This window comes from Hypomesus nipponensis, chromosome 25 (genome assembly GCF_054491055.1).
Source record: "Hypomesus nipponensis isolate SF chromosome 25, ASM5449105v1, whole genome shotgun sequence".
NCBI lineage: Eukaryota > Metazoa > Chordata > Actinopteri > Osmeriformes > Osmeridae > Hypomesus > Hypomesus nipponensis.
In genome coordinates, this window is record NC_140385.1 from 2,402,501 (window position 1) to 2,419,877 (window position 17,377).

The following is a 17,377-nucleotide window of genomic DNA, read 5'->3' on the forward strand; positions in this document are numbered from 1 at the left end:
AAAGCCATTACATCCTCTCCCTCCATGAAGAGAACCATGTCCTTCCAGTTGAAAGAGGCTCTCTTTCGGTACAGGTCCAGGGGCCCGCTGGGGAGGTCTGCGAGGCCGTGGTCAGGCTTCTCTCCATGATCCGACTTGGCCTCCATTACGTCACTGGGGACACTCATGCCGCGTAAGGCACTTGGTTCTTCCCGCGAAATGCGATTTTACCGAGCTGTTACAAAAGAAATGAAGCAATGGTATCTGACTCAGGAAAAATTATTACTGCGAAAGTCCTTTTTCCCATAAAGTGAGAGAGAAGGAGAGAGGTGGGGGAGGGGGGGAGGGGGGCGTAGAGCATCGTCGTTCGAGTCACGTACAACTATTATCACAACGATCAAAGTTCAATTTTCATTCAGTTCTAATAACCAACCATGACATCAAGCCGTAATGTATTATATAGTCCTGAAAATACAACTGTCACCGAATGTGAAGTACTAGATACGTTTAACTGTGTTTACTAACTGTACACTGCAGTGTATAGGCTAACTGGAAGTTTGATAACAGCATCTCAAATCATAGGTTAGTGCAGCTACGTAACCTAGAGAAATCATCGCCATTTTCCTAAATGTATTTTATGAATCAGTTCTAAACGCATGCATGGGTAATGTTTTTACGTAAAAAATGTCTGTTTAACAATTTTGATAAAAGACACATAAAAACAGCAAACAGTTTAACTTGTCACTCACCCACTGTTGTGGACCCGGAGCGATCTGCTAGATCGTAGTGCTAAATGACGCATGCTTTGTGCGACGGATTTGTTGTGGTTCTCAAAAAAAAAATTTTTATCCAGCGTTGCCCTATAAAATATAGGGCTTCACTTAGCATCCAAAATTGACCAACACGGGTTTGCATCCCTGTGCAAATCGTATGTGCTTAGTACTGATGCCTTCTGCCACAAAAAAAAATAATTTCCTTCCAACCGGACGACCGGAAAGAGATCAAAGTTAGCGGCTGACATCTGCTTCGCTACACCTGCCTTCATTGAATGAGGTTTCACAGAAAGTAGCATCTGTTTTGGTCCTTTTCCCATATATAATTAATATAATCGAAGTGCAAATATTTGGTTTTTAATTGGAAACACATTCCCACAAAACTGCAGTTTAACGGTGAGTATGGCATCGTGTTACTCCATGACACTAATTCGATAGGCCGAGGACCGGGTGTATTTTGATAGGTTAGCTGTAGCGTAGCGACTAGCGTCTAGAACAACAAATGCTACTTGCAATACGTGTTAATTACTCACTTGTTTGAATGCATTTGCTTCGTCTGTTAGCATTGTAGGTGAGATAAGGTTGCTAAATTATTTTTATGTTCATGGTTGAGGGTTAGCGACTATATAGCACGTACAACTTGACGAACCAAGCTTGCTAGCCAGCTAACATTAGCGGGTTTAGTATATTTCCTGGAGTTGACACTGGGTAATGGATGGTTTGAAACACATGCGAATGAAACATAAAGGTCCGAGTTTCACTGTCAATAGCGAACATTAGCAAATTACTAACTGATGAATGAACTGCATGTTACTTGAAGGGGATGCTTCTTTGTAACGTTCATTTGGTGTAATTGGTCATTTCCCTTCTGGTTGTTTATTCAGGAAATAGTCTGTGCCCTCTAAACCGAGGTGGCTAACTAACTGCACATGCCGAAATGGCACAGATAGGAACGCACTAGCGCTAGGTAGCTGAACAGCGACCAATCGTTTCCAGCCGTTTGGTGCACCTGGAGTGGCTGTTTCTAATAAGCGTTAGCTTTTGCGTTGTCAAGAGACGGGTCAGTAAACAAGCAATTAAGCTAGCAGGCTAATGCTAGCTTGCAAACGGTCGCTTCTGAACGAGGATGCTAGCTACCAGTAACAAACTGTAGTCATATGCAGTTGTCACTGAACAGTTAAATTCTGAGATAAATTGACACACAGCAACCTATGACGGGATTCCTAAATGAAGCTAACACGTCTTTCTGCGTCCGACTATTCTGTTCTTTCTCGTCTCATGCTGTGCCCCGTTTCCTAGGCGACGAGCTGGCGCAGGTCGTGGGGTGCCCGTGGACCATGAGAGACAGCGGAGGCAGCCTTGCACAAAACCGCTGGCAGGGCGAACTCGGTTTGACCGTGGGCCAGGAGGATAGCGGGGGTGGGGGTCTACCTGGGGAACACCTCATGGACCCAGCCTCCACGCACCACGTCCCCAGCCCCATGCACCTGAAACTGGGGCAGAAGGAGAGGGTGTGGGGGGGGGAGTTCATGGAGCAGGAGGGGATTGAGGAGGATGGGGAGGAGGAGGAGGAAGAGGAGAACGAAGGAGACATGGAAGAAGCGGAGGAGGAGGGAGAGGTTGATTTCGAAGGTGATGGATGGGATGATGAGGAGGATGAAGAGGAGGAGGAGGAGGCGGCGGAGTTAGAATATGAAGTCCCACACAGGTTACCTTTGTCCATACCTGACCATCCGCAACAACACCACCACCAGCAGCTGACATACGACCACCAGGCCGAGCACGAAGCAGGGGACTCGCCTTGGTTCCTCCCCCGTTCCAGGATCAACGGGTTCAGGCAGCTCAGGCTGAGGCGCTGGCTGAAGCTCAGGGCCCACGGGGGCCTGGGGACCCGGCTGACACACCACTGGAAGACCTGGCGCCAGAGGGCCCAGTGGGTGGGGACCCTGGGGCACCGCAGGGCGAGACGCTGGCGTCGGTACGGCGTGTACGCCAACCAGCAGAGGAGGAGCGGGGGGCTGAGGAGAGCCAGGTCCCCACTGTCGGACGAAGAGAGGCTCAGCTGCTCGGAACAAGGTGAGGGAGGGAGGGAGGGAGAGGGAGCAAGAGAGTGAAAGGGAGGAGATGGCTAGAGTCTCCTCTGATAAATTCCTCCCTTGTGTGTTGTCTATAATTCTTCAGAGCAATCTGACTCTCTCTCTCTCTCTCTCTCGCTCTCTCTCACACTCGCTCTCACGCACACTCTCGTTCTCTCTCTCTCACTCTCTCGCTCGCTCTCTCGCTCTCCCTCTCACTTACTCTCTCTCTGTCGCTCTGTCTCTCTCTGTGTGGACATATTATACAATGACAGGTTTTTAAGTGTTCAGTGTACAATACCACTTCTGTATATTCGGTGTGTGGTGCCACTGTTGTACAGCATATATCTAGACCCTTTTATTATTGTCTCTTTTCGTTCCCTCTCTCACTTTCTTGATCTACATCTTTCTCTCCATCCCTCTCCATTCACCACCTCCCTCCCTCCCCTCCCCTCCCTCCCTCCCTGGTCCCAGATGAGCGGTTGAATGGCTACTCGGACTACCAGAGCAGCCAGGAGAGCGGGCCTGAGCGAGGGGTGAGGAGGGAGGCTGAGGCCTTGCACCTGGCTGCCAGGGACAAGCCAGCTGAGGTCGCCCTCACGGAGGAGCACATGAGCTGCGTCACAGGTAGACAGGAAGTAGTGACGATGTCAGACTGGTTCTGTAATGATGTCGGACTGGTTCTGTGATGAATTCAGACTGGTTCTGTGATGAATTCAGACTGGTTCTGTAATGTCAGACTGGTTCTGTAATGTCAGACTGGTTCCTTTAATGAATTCAGACTAGTTCTGTGATCTCAGACTGGTTCTTTGATGATGTCAGACTGGTTGTGTGATGTCAGACTGGTTGTGTGATGATGTCAGACTGGTTGTATAATTATGTCAGACTGGTTCTATGATGTCAGACTGGTTGTGTGATGATGTCAGACTGGTTGTATAATTATGTCAGACTGGTTCTATGATGTCAGACTGGTTGTGTGATGTCAGACTGGTTGTGTAATGATGTCAGACTGGTTCTATGATGTCAGACTGGTGGTGTGATGATGTCAGACTGGTTGTGTAATGATGTCACCCCGCAGGGATCCTGGATGAGTCGCTCCAGCAGTATGGAAGTCTGATCCCCGTCCATGTAGATGACATTGTGGAGAAGCTGCAGGATGTCTTCAACGAGAGCTTCTCCCAGCCTCACAGGTCTCACACACACGCGCGCCTTGAAAAGATTCTGCCTCTGTAGACTTTCCCTGATAATAAAAGATGAACAAGATGTTTAATGTGGTCTTTGACAATCTACTGTGTCTCTCGCGCTCTCTCTCCTTTTGTCTCTCTCTCTCTTTCTCTCTCCTCTCTCCCCCTCGCTCCACAGGAAAACAGTCGTGCAGCACCTTATTCAGTCCTACCAGAGGTCGTCGGGCACGGCCATGGTCAGAGGGTTCCGTGTGAACTACAAGCGTCACGTCCTGACCATGGATGACCTCAGCACGCTGTACGGCCAGAACTGGCTCAATGACCAGGTGGGGCGCAGGACACGTTCATTACTCAGAAGTCACGTGTTCGTCAAGTGCCTTTCACAAAGAGATTTGACTTCCATCTCGACTCATTCCAAAATGGCAATCATTCCTGGACCAGATTTTTTTTCGACGATGCTTACTGGTCTCTGAGGTGACTCGTGCATCCTTTTAAAGCTGTGTTGACCCGATGTCTGGTGTTTACCCACAGATCATGAACATGTACGGAGACCTCGTCATGGATTATGTACCCGAGAAGGTAATATTTATCAATACAGCATATTTATAAATAAAGATAAAACGTTCCATCGCCCTGCAGTTACTGCACCAGACTGGCCATCATGTATCCTAACCAGTGTATCAACCTCAGAATATGAGACCAGCTGTCTTTTTCTTCTTCCTTCCCCAGGTCCATTTCTTTAACAGCTTCTTCTACGACAAGCTGAGGACAAAAGGCTACGATGGCGTCAAAAGATGGACGAAAAATGTACACAAGCCGCCATGATTCCTAGCTAGCTACATTGCTGTACACACACACACACATATATATATATATAATTTTATCCTCTGTCTGTGTCGCTCCATCTCTCTCTTTCTATCTCGCTCCTTTTCCATCTCTTTCTGCCTCGCTCCTTTTCCATCTCTCTCTGCCTCGCTCCTTTTCCATCTCTCTCTGCCTCGCTCCTTTTCCATCTCTCTCTGCCTCGCTCCTTTTCCATCTCTCTCTGCCTCGCTCCTTTTCCATCTCTTTCTGCCTCGCTCCTTTTCCATCTCTCTCTGCCTCGCTCCTTTTCCATCTCTTTCTGCCTCGCTCTTTTTCCATCTCTCTCTGCCTCGCTCCTTTTCCATCTCTTTCTGCCTCGCTCCTTTTCCATCTCTCTCTGCCTCGCTCCTTTTCCATCTCTTTCTGCCTCGCTCCTTTTCCATCTCTCTCTGCCTCGCTCTTTTTCCATCTCTTTCTGCCTCGCTCTTTTTCCATCTCTCTCTGCCTCGCTCCTTTTCCATCTCTCTCTGCCTCGCTCCTTTTCCATCTCTCTCTGCCTCGCTCCTTTTCCATCTCTCTCTGCCTCGCTCCTTTTCCATCTCTCTCTGCCTCGCTCCTTTTCCATCTCTCTCTGCCTCGCTCCTTTTCCATCTCTCTCTGCCTCGCTCCTTTTCCATCTCTTTCTGCCTCGCTCCTTTTCCATCTCTCTCTGCCTCCATCTCTTCCAGGTGGACATCTTCCAGAAGGATCTTCTGCTGATCCCCATTCACCTGGAGGTCCACTGGTCTCTGGTGAGCGTGGACATTCCCAAGAGGGCCATCACCTACTTCGACTCTCAAAGGACGCTAAATCGCCGCTGTCCGAAGGTGAGGACGACCCACCGGGGATGGGGTCTCTCTGAGGCGAGCCGGGGTCTCTCTGAGGCGAGCCGGGGTCTCTCTGAGGCGAGCCGGGGTCTCTCTGAGGCGAGCCGGGGTCTCTCTGAGGCGAGCCGGGGTCTCTCTGAGGCGAGCCGGGGTCTCTCTGAGGCGAGCCGGGGTCTCTCTGAGGCGAGCCTGGGTCTCTCTGAAGCGAGCTTGGGTCTCTGAGGCGAGCCTGGGTCTCTCTGAGGCAATCCTGGTGCTTTATCACTGAGGAGATCACATACCAGTTTGCTCTTGCTGTGGCGTACGAATGCCAGGTAGACGTGTGTATGAAACCAGCTTTGATGTTCTTCTTCTCAGCACATCTCAAAGTACCTCCAAGCCGAGGCCGTTAAGAAGGACCAGCGAGACTTCCTCACAGGGTGGAAAGGCTATTTCAAAATGGTGAGTCTCTGGGCCTCGACAAGACTCCCACCCAGTGTGTGTGTGTGTTTCATGTCTGATGTCTTGCTGTGTGTTTTCAGAATGTGGGCCGTCAGAACAACGACAGTGACTGTGGAGCGTTTGTCCTACAGGTGTGTCACACACACACATACACACACACACACTGCTTCTATTAAGTCATTCCAAAGTGGCACACTTTTCCGTGTCGTCCTATATGTCCTGATATGGTTAACATCCATCTTACGTCCTCTCTCTTCCCCACTTCTCTTTCTCTCTCTCTCAACCGTCTCACATGTTCCAGTACTGCAAGACTTTGGCCTTGGGGCAGCCATTTAGCTTCGGCCAGCAGGACATGCCTAAACTCAGGAGGCAAATGTACAAGGAACTGTGTAACTGCAAGCTCTCTCTGTGACCCCTGACCGTGACCCCTGACCGTGACCCCCCCACCCCCCCCTTTCCGGGTGGGCGAAAGGACAGGGGAAGGAGGGAGAGTAAGATGGACGCGCCAGCGACGTAAGAGAAAAGAAAAAGAGGAACTTTTTTTAGAAACAACTTTTTCTCCTCTGAAGACATCCAGGGATGGAACATGTGGAGGGGGAGAGGGTAGGAGGGGGGAGGGGGGAGGGAGGGTAGAAAAGTAGGGGGGGGGGGCTCTCCCTTTTTTACCCGTTTTTGTTTTTTTTTGCCCTTTTTAACTCTCTTTTTCTCTCTCTCTTTCCCTGTTTTATTTACATGTTTATGGTTATTTCCTTGTGGTTGACAGAGGCCAACTCGAACTCTTTTACTCTGATAGTTGCTACGGTGACACATGCATTGAAAAAAAAAAAATGTGTATTTGAACTTGGGAGGGAAGGGTTTCTCTCTTGTCTTGTCTCTCTCTACCACTCTATCTATTGTTCTTTCTCTCTTTCTCTCTCTGTGTCTCGCAACTGACTATCATCCCTAACCCAACCCAAACTGAAGAGCTTCACTTCCTTTTTCTCGTTTTTCCTCTTTGTCAGTTAACGTGTTGCTATGCTTATCGTTGGAGAAAAAAATTATTACAGGTGTTAATGGAGGGACACAGTTTATTGTTTCATATTTTTGAGTAAAAATAAATGATAAACCTTACCAAGTTCAGAGTCACCATGTCGGACCATGTCAGCCTCAGAAATACATTTTTAGTGTTGTTCCAAACTAGTTTATTATTATACTTTTTTTGTAACAAAAGCGATCTTGTTTATAGGTATGTGTTTTTTTCCGTTGTATTCTTTTGTTTTATTATTTTTCTCAAACGGGCGTTGACGGAACATACTGTTTTATATCTTCTAAAACGCATTATGGTTGCAAAGAATAAACGAGTTACATGGCAAGGATGAGATGGAAAGTTGAATATTTATTTTCTCAATATAACGTGGACAGGAACAACATTACCCTACCTTGTGGTTGTTAAATTCTACAGTCAACGTAAAGAATATGTGATGCGAATGCAAGCTTCGGGGAAAACTGTGTCCTAGTAGTACCAGAGATTTCCCATTCATGAAAAAGGCCAACTGTCCAACATGGGACAACAACGCTCACTTGGTGATGGAGGGTGTTTTGTGTATGGAACTCATGATCGAGGTTGTAGGTTTCTTTTTACAACGGTCAGATATGAATTGCACGTATGAAAAAATACATACCGTCAAAACGTTTATTCTGATAAGCGATTAAACTATGAGTCACCGTCACTCACTGCCCACCTTATGAAGTTATATGTTCTCGTGACTAGTCAAAGCGACACGATGGTACCCATGAACTTCTGGCTGGTCCTAGAACAGTATAATGTTTTGTTAAAACACCGTCCGACTGCACGAGAAGACCGGAAAAGGAGACTCGAGGGCAGTGTGGTACGTTTCATTGACAAGAAAAAAAGACCAATGAAATGTCACTTCTAGACAGCGTCAGCCAATGGAATTGTATGGAATTGGAAGACTGAATTATGTCCCGCCTACTGATGTTCACATTGATGGATTAACTGTCACCGCCCACTTAATAAGTGACATACAAGTGAGCCAATAGTGTGTCCCAATGGGTGGGCTCACAGTTGATTGATTGTGGGTTCCTGCAATGACAACGCGAGTTGGAACGTCACGTTGGCGTATATAACACATTTCTGCCACATTCTCTTCCTTTGTAATAATGTCGGCTGAATATGAAGATAGGTAAGAAACCGTCATGGTTGAAAACCATTTTTTGTCATGTTTATCAATCCTCATTGAAGTGGTGGTGTCGCATCGTCGTCGCATGTTTTTATATACATTTATGCTTTTGTGTTTAAAGTACTTTTAAGGTTTTCAGTATTGGCTAGCTTTTTGGCTAACATTGGCATACCCGGCTTTTTAGGATAGAACACAAACTTTTAGACTTACGATATTCAGGAATGCGTTAGTCTAAGTCGTGTAAATGAGTATTAGACTGTACCTTGCATGTAGACTTTTCAAACGACTCGAAGGGGCTTAGTTGGTACGTGAACCTATGCCGGCGTCTTGTACGCACGTGAGTGTCGAAGTTGATTTCGTGTTAGTCCAAGGTCTTCCCTAGTTAGATCTAAAATATTTGTTTTTTACATTTTAACGGTACTATCAGTTAGCCGTGTTAAATGTTATCGTCAAGGCCCTTTAGTATATGAATAATGGCTACTCTATGCCTTCCTCGGTGGTAGGGGTGGGGAAAATGTGACACGCACATGGTCTACTCTACTCGTAGTCACGGATCAGACAATGGCAGGCCGCAAAATTTACGCGGAACAGCCTTTAACTGTTCCAACGCGTGAAATCCCTAGAAGGATGGTGTAACATCATTCAATGGGTTTACCTCCCCCTTTCTGCCACAGTTTCGCTTTGTCATAATGCTTTTCGCTGACGAATGTGTTCTAGAAAGTGTTCGACATGGATGTCAGGCCCTTACCATGGCCCGCTTTGCTAGCTAACGGTGGCTAGCGAGTAATCGCATGCGTTACTTTTGAATAGACGAGCATCATAGATTATTGAGGGTTCATTTCTGTAATATTTGGCTTAATCTGTAATATCGTGTCGAAAATGTATTTGGTTTTGCGCATTTCACGTGAGAACGCCATCGAGCTATCCACCGGCTTTCGAGCCGTGGGAAACGACCATCTTGAATGTCGGAAATAGAAATGGCGGCCGAGAACCTAGTGGTATTCCCGTTAAACCGGAAAATGTCACCCACCCACATTAGACATGTTGATGGCGCCACATACTGCCAATTACGCAGTCATCTTGTGATTCTTTTTCAAAATATATATAAAAATATATATTTTCGTAATCAAAAAGGGCATATGGGTATGGTGAAATTGATAAAGAACTATGGTTGCTGCTCACTCGAGTTGCAACTTCTCCTAAATTAATGATGTCATTGCACTGCTATGATGGAGTTCACTAGCTAATCTCTGTTCTTTCTGTAGTCCCAGAGACAATGGCCCTGAGGGGATGGAGCCGGATGGTATCATCGAGGTGAGTGCACTAATGACTTCAGGGCGCCTCTTATTGCCGTTCTAACTTGCTTATTTGGATGCGGGTGTGCTGAAACGCTCATGCTGAACTGCAGATTGTGTAATTAACTAAGGGCGGCAAAGACGTTTTCTAATGTGGCATTTCCCCCTTCTCTGTACAGAGTAACTGGACCCAGATCGTGGACAGTTTTGATGAGATGAGCTTGCATGAAACCCTCCTCAGGGGAATCTATGCCTATGGTTTTGAGAAGCCTTCTGCCATTCAACAGAGGGCCATCCTCCCTTGTATCAAGGGTGAGTAACTACAACACACCTTGCGTTCAGTGCGTTTGACTCTACGGTAGTCTGTAAAGCGACTGGCTGATTTGAGCTGATAGCTGTGGCTTCTCCCGTCCCCGTCCCCCTGTCACTGGGCGAGGCGGTGTCCTCCAATGGCACTGATTCTTATATCTGACAGGGGGAGAGAAGCAGTCCATGTTCATCCCAGTCATCTCTGTTCAGTGAAGATAAAGGCTGGTTCATGCTATGGGCACATTGCTAAAATGAACTTGTAGAAGCCTAGTTTTGGGTTCAGATCAGTGTCCTGCTGGTAGACGAGAGTTGGTGTGTGTAATACTGAGTGTGAGGTTACATTTTTTACATTTAGTCATTTAGCAGACGCTCATATTCCAGAGCGACTTACAGTAAGTACAGGGACATTCCCCCCGAGGCAAGTAGGGTGAAGTGCCTTGCCTAAGGACACAACGTCATTTGGCATGATGGGGAATCGATCCAGCAACCTTCTGATTACTAGCCCGACTCCCTCACCGCTCAGCCATCTGACTCCCGGTTGTGAGGTTAAGACCGGTGGAATGGGGGCAGCCACCATTCTACCCACAATGCTACAGAAAGATTGACTTTTTTTGGGTTGTTGTGTGGTTTCACTCAGTAATCTCCATCTTCCCCTCCCGAATCCTTCTCCCCCTCTCCTCCGCAGGTTTCGATGTGATTGCTCAGGCCCAGTCTGGCACAGGGAAGACTGCCACCTTCGCCATCTCCATCCTGCAGCAGATTGACATTGAGCTGAAGGGCACCCAGGCCTTGGTCCTGGCCCCCACCCGAGAACTGGCCCAGCAGGTACTCGTCTAACATACCCAGGATGCCTCTTAACAATGGTAATATCAATTACCATTTATAGAAATACTGACAATTACAGGAAACCCTAATGGCATGTGTACTAATCCTAGTCCCAGCGGTAACCCTAGATTACACGTCTTGTACAACAAAGGCTTTTGTGTAATGTTTTAAAATGTTATTGGTGCATTGTCAGATCGACCCCATAATTTTTACTGGACTAATGGCAGCATGTGTAGAAGGGTAAGAGTGGATGTCACAAAGGTGGAGGGCTGCTGGGTTGCCGATCTTGAGGGTGGAGGCTTCATGTGCCAGTCTTCTACGTCATGTGATGCCTTTCACAGTCATAGGGACAGACTGTTGGGTGGTTGTCTCTGTGACTGATGCATGTTTTAAGTGCTTGTGTGTATAAACTCCACCATCTCCACCCCCCCTGTCACTGGGCAAGGCGGTGTCCTCTAATGGCACTGATTCTTATATCTGACAGGGGAAGAGAGAAGCAGTCCATGTTCATCCCAGTCATCTCTGTTCAGTGAGGATCAAGGCTGGTTCATGCTATGGGCACAACCACTGTTTGTGACTTGAACAGAGTTTAGCTCTTGTTCGGTAAAGTGTTGCTAAGCAAAAGATGTTATCGTTCTCTATGATCCAGTCTGCTCTGTGCAGACATGGATGCCGCTTAGATGTCCTGTTCCATGTCTCAGATGGCAAACGGATCAGACTGTGCACTTCTAATCCTTCACAACCAGCTGCCCTAACTACATGCACCATTTACACATACCGGTAGCTGACACGTGACCTGATTCAACACCCAGTTACCTGACCAACCAGCTCATTATTACTCAGGTGTGCCCACATTAGTTTGTGAGATCGAACAGGCAGGTAATTCTCCAGGAACTGTCAGGAGGCCCCTGTGCCAAGTGTCCTGACCCCAGTTCCTCCTGGCTGTGCCAAGTGTCCTGACCCCAGTTCCTCCTGGCCGTCCCCTGTGCCAAGTGTCCTGACCCCAGTTCCTCCTGGCCGTCCCCTGTGCCAAGTGTCCTGACCCCAGTTCCTCCTGGCTGTGCCAAGTGTCCTGACCCCAGTTCCTCCTGGCCGTCCCCTGTGCCAAGTGTCCTGACCCCAGTTCCTCCTGGCTGTCCTCAGATCCAGAAGGTGATCCTGGCGCTGGGGGACTACATGGGCGCGTCGTGTCACGCCTGCATCGGAGGCACCAACGTCCGCAGCGAGCAGACCAAGCTCCAGGCTGAAGCCCCCCACATAGTGGTGGGGACCCCAGGCAGGGTGTTTGACATGCTCAACCGCAAGTTCCTCTGTAAGTTCCACATGCAAGGGCATTTATTTATCTTTTTTTTTTTTTTACATCAAAAATGACATCTGTCATTGGGCGAAGCTGTATAATGATGATATTCATGCGTGTCAACTGACTCCGGAACCCCCCTGAGTGTTCCGGGCTGCCGGTCAGCGTTCTGTTGGCCGGTGTGTTCCGGAACCCAGGGACCCGGAATCCATGATCAGATTCCAATCTGGCTGAATACAGCAAAATGTACTGACAATCCAGGGACTCCAGTATATAGGATAAGCAGCTTTGAATAGCTTTAACATTTTAAGGTGACCAGCCATACTCTGGAGAAACCATCTTGTTTGGTTCACATTCATTATTTCTATACTTTTCAGTGGCTAACTGTGTTCCTCCTGTGTGCTAGCTGCCAGGCACATCAAGATGTTTGTCCTGGACGAGGCTGATGAGATGTTGAGCCGAGGGTTCAAGGACCAGATCTACGAGATCTTCCAGAAGCTTGGCCCCAACACACAGGTAAGACCCAAAATGGCCGCCGGCACAGACCAGCTTGTAAACGGGGCCAAAGTTCCCTCTCCTCCCAGCCCTGCAGTGCTGTTGGAGGACTGATGTTCTTTGGCAGAGAATCCATCTGCTCTCCACAGTGAATGGGCTCCCAGTCCCTCCTCACTACTTATTAGCAGATTACACATCTTTTTATCATCCCCCCCCTTTTTTATCATCCATATCTGGAATAAGATACAAGATGTCAATTGTTGACGCGCACAACGCAACTTTAATAAGGTCTTTGTAACATTCTTCTGACGTGTGTGTGGTTAGTCACATTAATCTTTGTCGCCCACTACAGGAGTGTAACCATCATGTCACTTGTAGTGCCACACCCCAGTTCTGTACGTCCTTTAACCTGTGACCCCCCCCCCTCCCTCCACCAGGTGGTGCTGCTGTCGGCCACCATGCCGTCAGACGTGCTGGAGGTCACCAAGAAGTTCATGCGTGAGCCGATCCGCATCCTGGTGAAGAAGGAGGAGCTGACCCTGGAGGGAATCCGTCAGTTCTACGTCAACGTGGAGAAGGAGGTGAATGCTGCTGCTGTCTCACACACACACACACCTGCAGGGCTGTGAAGGAGGGGGGGGAGGGTCTGTTTCGTGATGATCACCCATGCGTGTCAACTGATCCCAGAGACCCCTGCGGTTGCCGGGCGCCGGCCGGCGTTCTGCTGGTCGGCGTTCCGAAGCTGCAGGCCCCTGGAATGTGATCTGACCTCATGAGACTGAAAACAGATGATGGTCACGTCCGTTGGCGTGGTAGCCGTCCTGTGTCAACCGTCGAGTGTGTGGTTGATGCGTGTTTGGGCTGAAGTCCTGCTTCATTGGCCCCAAAAAAACAAAAACATTTATGTTTTTTAATTAGTTTGTACGCATCCATTTCATCTACCTTAAACTTGTTTTTAGCGGAAGGTAATGTTGCTCTGCCCACTGTCTCTTCCCGTTCTGCAGGAGTGGAAGCTGGACACGTTGTGTGACCTGTATGAGACCCTGACTATCACCCAGGCTGTCATCTTCATCAACACCAGGAGGAAGGTGGACTGGCTCACAGAGAAGATGCATGCCCGCGACTTCACCGTCTCCGCCCTGGTGAGGCCCCTCCCTCCCCCGGGGGGACAGAACCCTCACACTGAATGGCAGTTGAAGCGTGTGCCAAGACTCAGTTTGAACCAACTGTAGTTTCTTGATATTCTGGATTGGGTTACTGTTGGTCTTGGTATTTCATCATTTTTGTAATGCAAATATGTACAATTTGGAAGATGGTAACTGGTTTCCCCCCCTGTCACTGGGCAAGGCAGTGTCCTCTAATGGCACTGATTCTTATATCTGACAGGGGAAGAGAGAAGCAGTCCATGTTCATCCCAGTCATCTCTGTTCAGTGAGGAAAAAGGCTGGTTCATGCTATGGGCACATTAACAACTCATGACTCAGTGTGTGATCAGCTGTAATGGGTATAGCGTTCAGACTGGAGGGGTACAGAGAGGGCTCTTGTAACATGAAGGGCTGAAAATCCAACTCTTGTTGGATTGGTCCGTGTACTGGTGGGAGTGGTCTAGGGCAGACTCATTCCATTCTCTCGCATTTCCTCTGCTGGAACAGCAGGAAACTAGCTTACTCACCATGAGTCATGATCGAGACATGTAACCCACACCCAGTTAACCTTTTACCTTTATATATTTTTTGTGGTTGTTTAGTCTCAGGTCATGTTACTGCCTTGTACTAGTTGCTGTCACCTTATCTTACCCAGGAAGTGGAAAGCGTCATAATACTGAAGCCCAAATCTCGTCAACATTTAATTAGGGTTAGACACTTAGCAAACGGTGCATGTGGAAAGTATAAATGCAGAGTTCTAAATGATTCGTGTTTGTCAAGGAACCGTGTCTGACAAGCCATGGTGCAAAAGAGACCACATCTCAGCCAGCAGGCATGGTGGGGGTGGAGACTGTCTCGTCTGGTGGTTCCGGTTCTTCATGTTCTCCATGTTCTGATTCTGTGTTCCAGCACGGAGACATGGACCAGAAGGAGAGAGATCTGATCATGAGAGAGTTCCGCTCCGGATCCAGCAGGGTCCTCATCACCACAGACCTGCTGGTAGGTACACACACACCCCTCTCTGTCTGAGGGGCCAAAGTTCCCTCTCCTCCCAGCCCTGCAGTGCTGTTGGAGGACTGATGTTCTTTGGCAGAGAATCCATCTGCTCTCCACAGTGAATGGGCTCCCAGTCCCTCCTCACTACTTATTAGCAGATTACACATCAGCATTATAAATAACAAACCCTCTTCAGACGAGTTTAATCCTCGTTCTCCTTAGTCCGTTTCTTCGGGGTTGCGTCAGAGCTGGACCTTGACCGTCTAATTGTTGCACATGTGAACTTAACGCGTGGTCATGTGACCAGTTGCGCAAGGCTGTCCCAGTGGTTTGGGGGCGCTTGGATCACGCCAGGCCCGTGATGGCAGTGAGGCAACCAGGAAGTGATGGCGTGCTGTGAGTGAACTTTCACCCCTCTTTCCTCCAGGCCAGAGGTATTGATGTCCAGCAAGTGTCCCTGGTCATCAACTATGACCTGCCCACCAATAGGGAGAACTACATCCACAGGTGAGACTACATCGCCCAACATGCACTTCTGTCTCTGACTAATGTGTCTCTGTGACTAATGTGTGTGTGTGTGTGTGTGTGTGTATATAGAAACTCCATCCCCCCCCCCCTGTCACTGGGCGAGGCGGTGTCCTCCAATGGCACTGATTCTTATATCTGACAGGGGAAGAGAGAAGCAGTCCATGTTCATCCCAGTCATCTCTGTTCAGTGAGGATAAAGGCTGGTTCATGCTATGGGCACATGCTGTAGACTTGAGTTCTCCAGACATCGAAACACTCCGGTCTGGAAACTAGAAAATGCACTTTATTTCAGGGTTGATAAGTCTTCTAGACTACTTTTCTGATCCTAGTGGTTTAATGGCTAGATGATCTGGTCCAGGGAGTGATGGCATTAGTGACTGCACAATAGGCGTTGGCGTTTTTAAAAGATTTCCTCAAGACCTTTTATACGACGGGTTGCCTGAAGTCTAGCTGGATAAAATGTCATGCCACTTTGATATACCAGCTATAGAGGCCTTTATAGTCTCAATACTTGCACATGAACACCCACTTGATCGATGGTAACTCCTCCCCCTTCTGTGTCCCCTCTCAGGATTGGTCGAGGCGGTCGTTTCGGCAGGAAGGGCGTGGCCATCAACATGGTGACGGAGGAGGACAAGCGTACTCTGCGTGACATCGAGACCTTCTACAACACCTCGGTGGAGGAGATGCCCATGAACGTAGCCGACCTCATGTAGACCACTCCTCCCCCCTGGATTTCCCAGCCACAACACCGGCTTCATTTTACCCTCCCCATTTTCTTTCTCAAAATTGAATAATTTGCGATCCTACGCAGGCATGGTTTTAAGATTTCTTCTACGTAGTTAGTCGATGTACCAGCCTGTCTGCCTTCACCCGCCAACTCTAGGCCCACCAAGTTTCCCCCCCCCCCCCCCCCCTTTCAACGAACCTTTCCAAGAGGTTACAAACTGATATTGGCTAAACTCTGTCATGAAACGACATTCTTTGCTCAATTGTTGCAACAAAAAAAAGCGTCTCCTTGAATTGGAGATATTTTTATTCTGTTTTTCAGACTGACTGTAACAATTGGTCTGTTTGTAGTCAAACATTTAAGAACATTAACCGTGGACCTTTTTGTGCTTCTTAAAGTTTGCCAGAACAGTACTTAAAATAAGACTGAGACTAAGAGGAAAAAAAGAAAATGGAAAAAAAAATGCAAAACTATGTATCCAATACAAATTGATCCGTCTCTTAGGAGGGGGTAATGGGGATTCAGGCAACTTCAATAAAAAAAAGAATTGTATAGAAAATCGATCATGAATGAGTTATGACGACGTATTCTGTCCCAGGTGTCTGAGTTCATACCGCTTTCTTGTATAGTCAAAATTTGTGACGTAGCATTTTTAGTTGCGAGAACATTTTTTTTTTTTTTTTTTTTTTTTTTTTTAGGGGAGTGGTACAGACTAATTTAAGGCGCAACACGTCTTGATAAGCCTGTTCAAATCTTGTCACAGTGTTGACTTTTGCAATGACTAGGTCTTTATATTTTTATTTTATTTCAGGGTTTTTTTTTCCAGAACATATTTGATTTTGAAAAGGGTGGTGTAACATTTGTAACCTACCTCACCAAAAAAAAAAAACACAATTGTTGGAGGGTTCTTGAACACAAAAGGACCAAAACTACAGATTTGAGTATATAGAGATTATACAGTATGTCTTTGTTTTTTCTGTTGCTTGTTTAAAAAATGCCTGTCATTGGGAGGGTTGGTTTGTGGGATGTGGGGAAGTTGATGGTCAGTGCTATTTTTTAAATGACTTATTAAAAAATGTGATGAAATTGTTAACCTTTTTGAAACAGAAGCCGTGTATCAACTTTTCTACATTGGATTCTGTATAGTATTTATTTTAATGGTCTTAAATAAAGGTATTTCTCCTTTTTAACAAGCAAAAAATATATAATGTATGAATCTGGTACTCAAATTTATTTGGTCACTTAATTGACCAAACATTTTTTCACGCCTCACTATAGTTAAGGTGAATTTAGTTCTCGTCAAAGGAGTAAAGGCTTTTCCACTAGAGGGCGATAGGCGCTAATCCAGTCACTCGTAAACCAACATAAGAGTTTTCGTTCACACAGTTGTGCAGCGCCCAGGTATTGCCATGGAGACGCCTCATGTCTGTTTCGTCACTGGGGGTAAGTTTGTAC

The 17,377-nt window shown here is 47.3% G+C and overlaps 3 protein-coding genes and 2 non-coding genes across 6 annotated transcripts in view; 4 read left to right on the forward strand and 1 right to left on the reverse strand.

The window, feature by feature from the left end:
- acox3 (acyl-CoA oxidase 3, pristanoyl) overlaps positions 1 to 832 on the reverse strand; it is a 14,671-nt gene extending 13,839 nt beyond the window's left edge. Inside the window, exons 1-2 of the mRNA XM_084691959.1 lie at positions 729 to 832; positions 1 to 214 (exon numbers count right to left, since the gene is read on the reverse strand). The exon at positions 1 to 214 is cut by the window's left edge and continues 4 nt beyond it. Of these exons, the coding sequence (XP_084548085.1) occupies positions 1 to 167 (167 nt within the window). The 5' untranslated portion in view covers positions 168 to 214; positions 729 to 832. The remainder of the gene's footprint in view (positions 215 to 728) is intronic.
- Positions 833 to 933: 101 nt separating this feature from the next.
- Positions 934 to 6,723, forward strand: senp3b (SUMO specific peptidase 3b). 2 transcript variants are annotated; one of them, XM_084691973.1, is made up of 11 exons: positions 934 to 1,148; positions 2,052 to 2,828; positions 3,302 to 3,454; positions 3,906 to 4,017; positions 4,190 to 4,337; positions 4,543 to 4,590; positions 4,741 to 4,818; positions 5,544 to 5,681; positions 6,039 to 6,122; positions 6,203 to 6,253; positions 6,424 to 6,723. In XM_084691973.1, the coding sequence occupies exons 2-11, from the start codon at positions 2,090 to 2,092 to the stop codon at positions 6,532 to 6,534; spliced, it is 1,662 nt and encodes a 553-aa protein (XP_084548099.1). In that variant the 5' UTR covers positions 934 to 1,148; positions 2,052 to 2,089; the 3' UTR covers positions 6,535 to 6,723. The 2 variants fall into 2 exon arrangements, with proteins under 2 accessions (XP_084548099.1, XP_084548100.1); XM_084691974.1 differs by lacking the exon at positions 934 to 1,148 and adding an exon at positions 1,205 to 1,323.
- Positions 6,724 to 8,240: 1,517 nt separating this feature from the next.
- Positions 8,241 to 17,015, forward strand: eif4a1a (eukaryotic translation initiation factor 4A1A). Its single transcript, XM_084691989.1, has 11 exons — positions 8,241 to 8,305; positions 9,568 to 9,616; positions 9,777 to 9,909; positions 10,592 to 10,731; positions 11,875 to 12,043; positions 12,435 to 12,544; positions 12,961 to 13,104; positions 13,528 to 13,665; positions 14,578 to 14,667; positions 15,092 to 15,171; positions 15,764 to 17,015. Exons 1-11 carry the CDS (start codon positions 8,283 to 8,285, stop codon positions 15,906 to 15,908), a joined length of 1,221 nt encoding a protein of 406 aa, XP_084548115.1. The 5' UTR covers positions 8,241 to 8,282; the 3' UTR covers positions 15,909 to 17,015.
- On the forward strand, positions 12,124 to 12,266 carry LOC146221728 (small nucleolar RNA SNORD10). The gene has a single exon (XR_014750715.1). It is a non-coding gene; the product is annotated as a small nucleolar RNA SNORD10 (small nucleolar RNA).
- Positions 13,172 to 13,309, forward strand: LOC146221729 (small nucleolar RNA SNORD10). Its single transcript, XR_014750714.1, has one exon. It is a non-coding gene; the product is annotated as a small nucleolar RNA SNORD10 (small nucleolar RNA).
- Positions 17,016 to 17,377: the final 362 nt, after the last annotated feature.

Coding starts and splice junctions, on each gene's coding strand:
- senp3b (XM_084691973.1), top strand. CDS start 2,090: ATGAGAGACAGCGGAGGCAGCCTTGCACAAAACCGCTGGCAGGGCGAA. Junction 3,455..3,905: donor GCACATGAGCTGCGTCACAG/GTAGACAGGAAG, acceptor GTCACCCCGCAG/GGATCCTGGATGAGTCGCTC. Junction 4,338..4,542: donor AGAACTGGCTCAATGACCAG/GTGGGGCGCAGG, acceptor GTTTACCCACAG/ATCATGAACATGTACGGAGA.
- eif4a1a (XM_084691989.1), top strand. CDS start 8,283: ATGTCGGCTGAATATGAAGATAG. Junction 13,105..13,527: donor ACGTCAACGTGGAGAAGGAG/GTGAATGCTGCT, acceptor CCCGTTCTGCAG/GAGTGGAAGCTGGACACGTT. Junction 15,172..15,763: donor AGGGAGAACTACATCCACAG/GTGAGACTACAT, acceptor GTCCCCTCTCAG/GATTGGTCGAGGCGGTCGTT.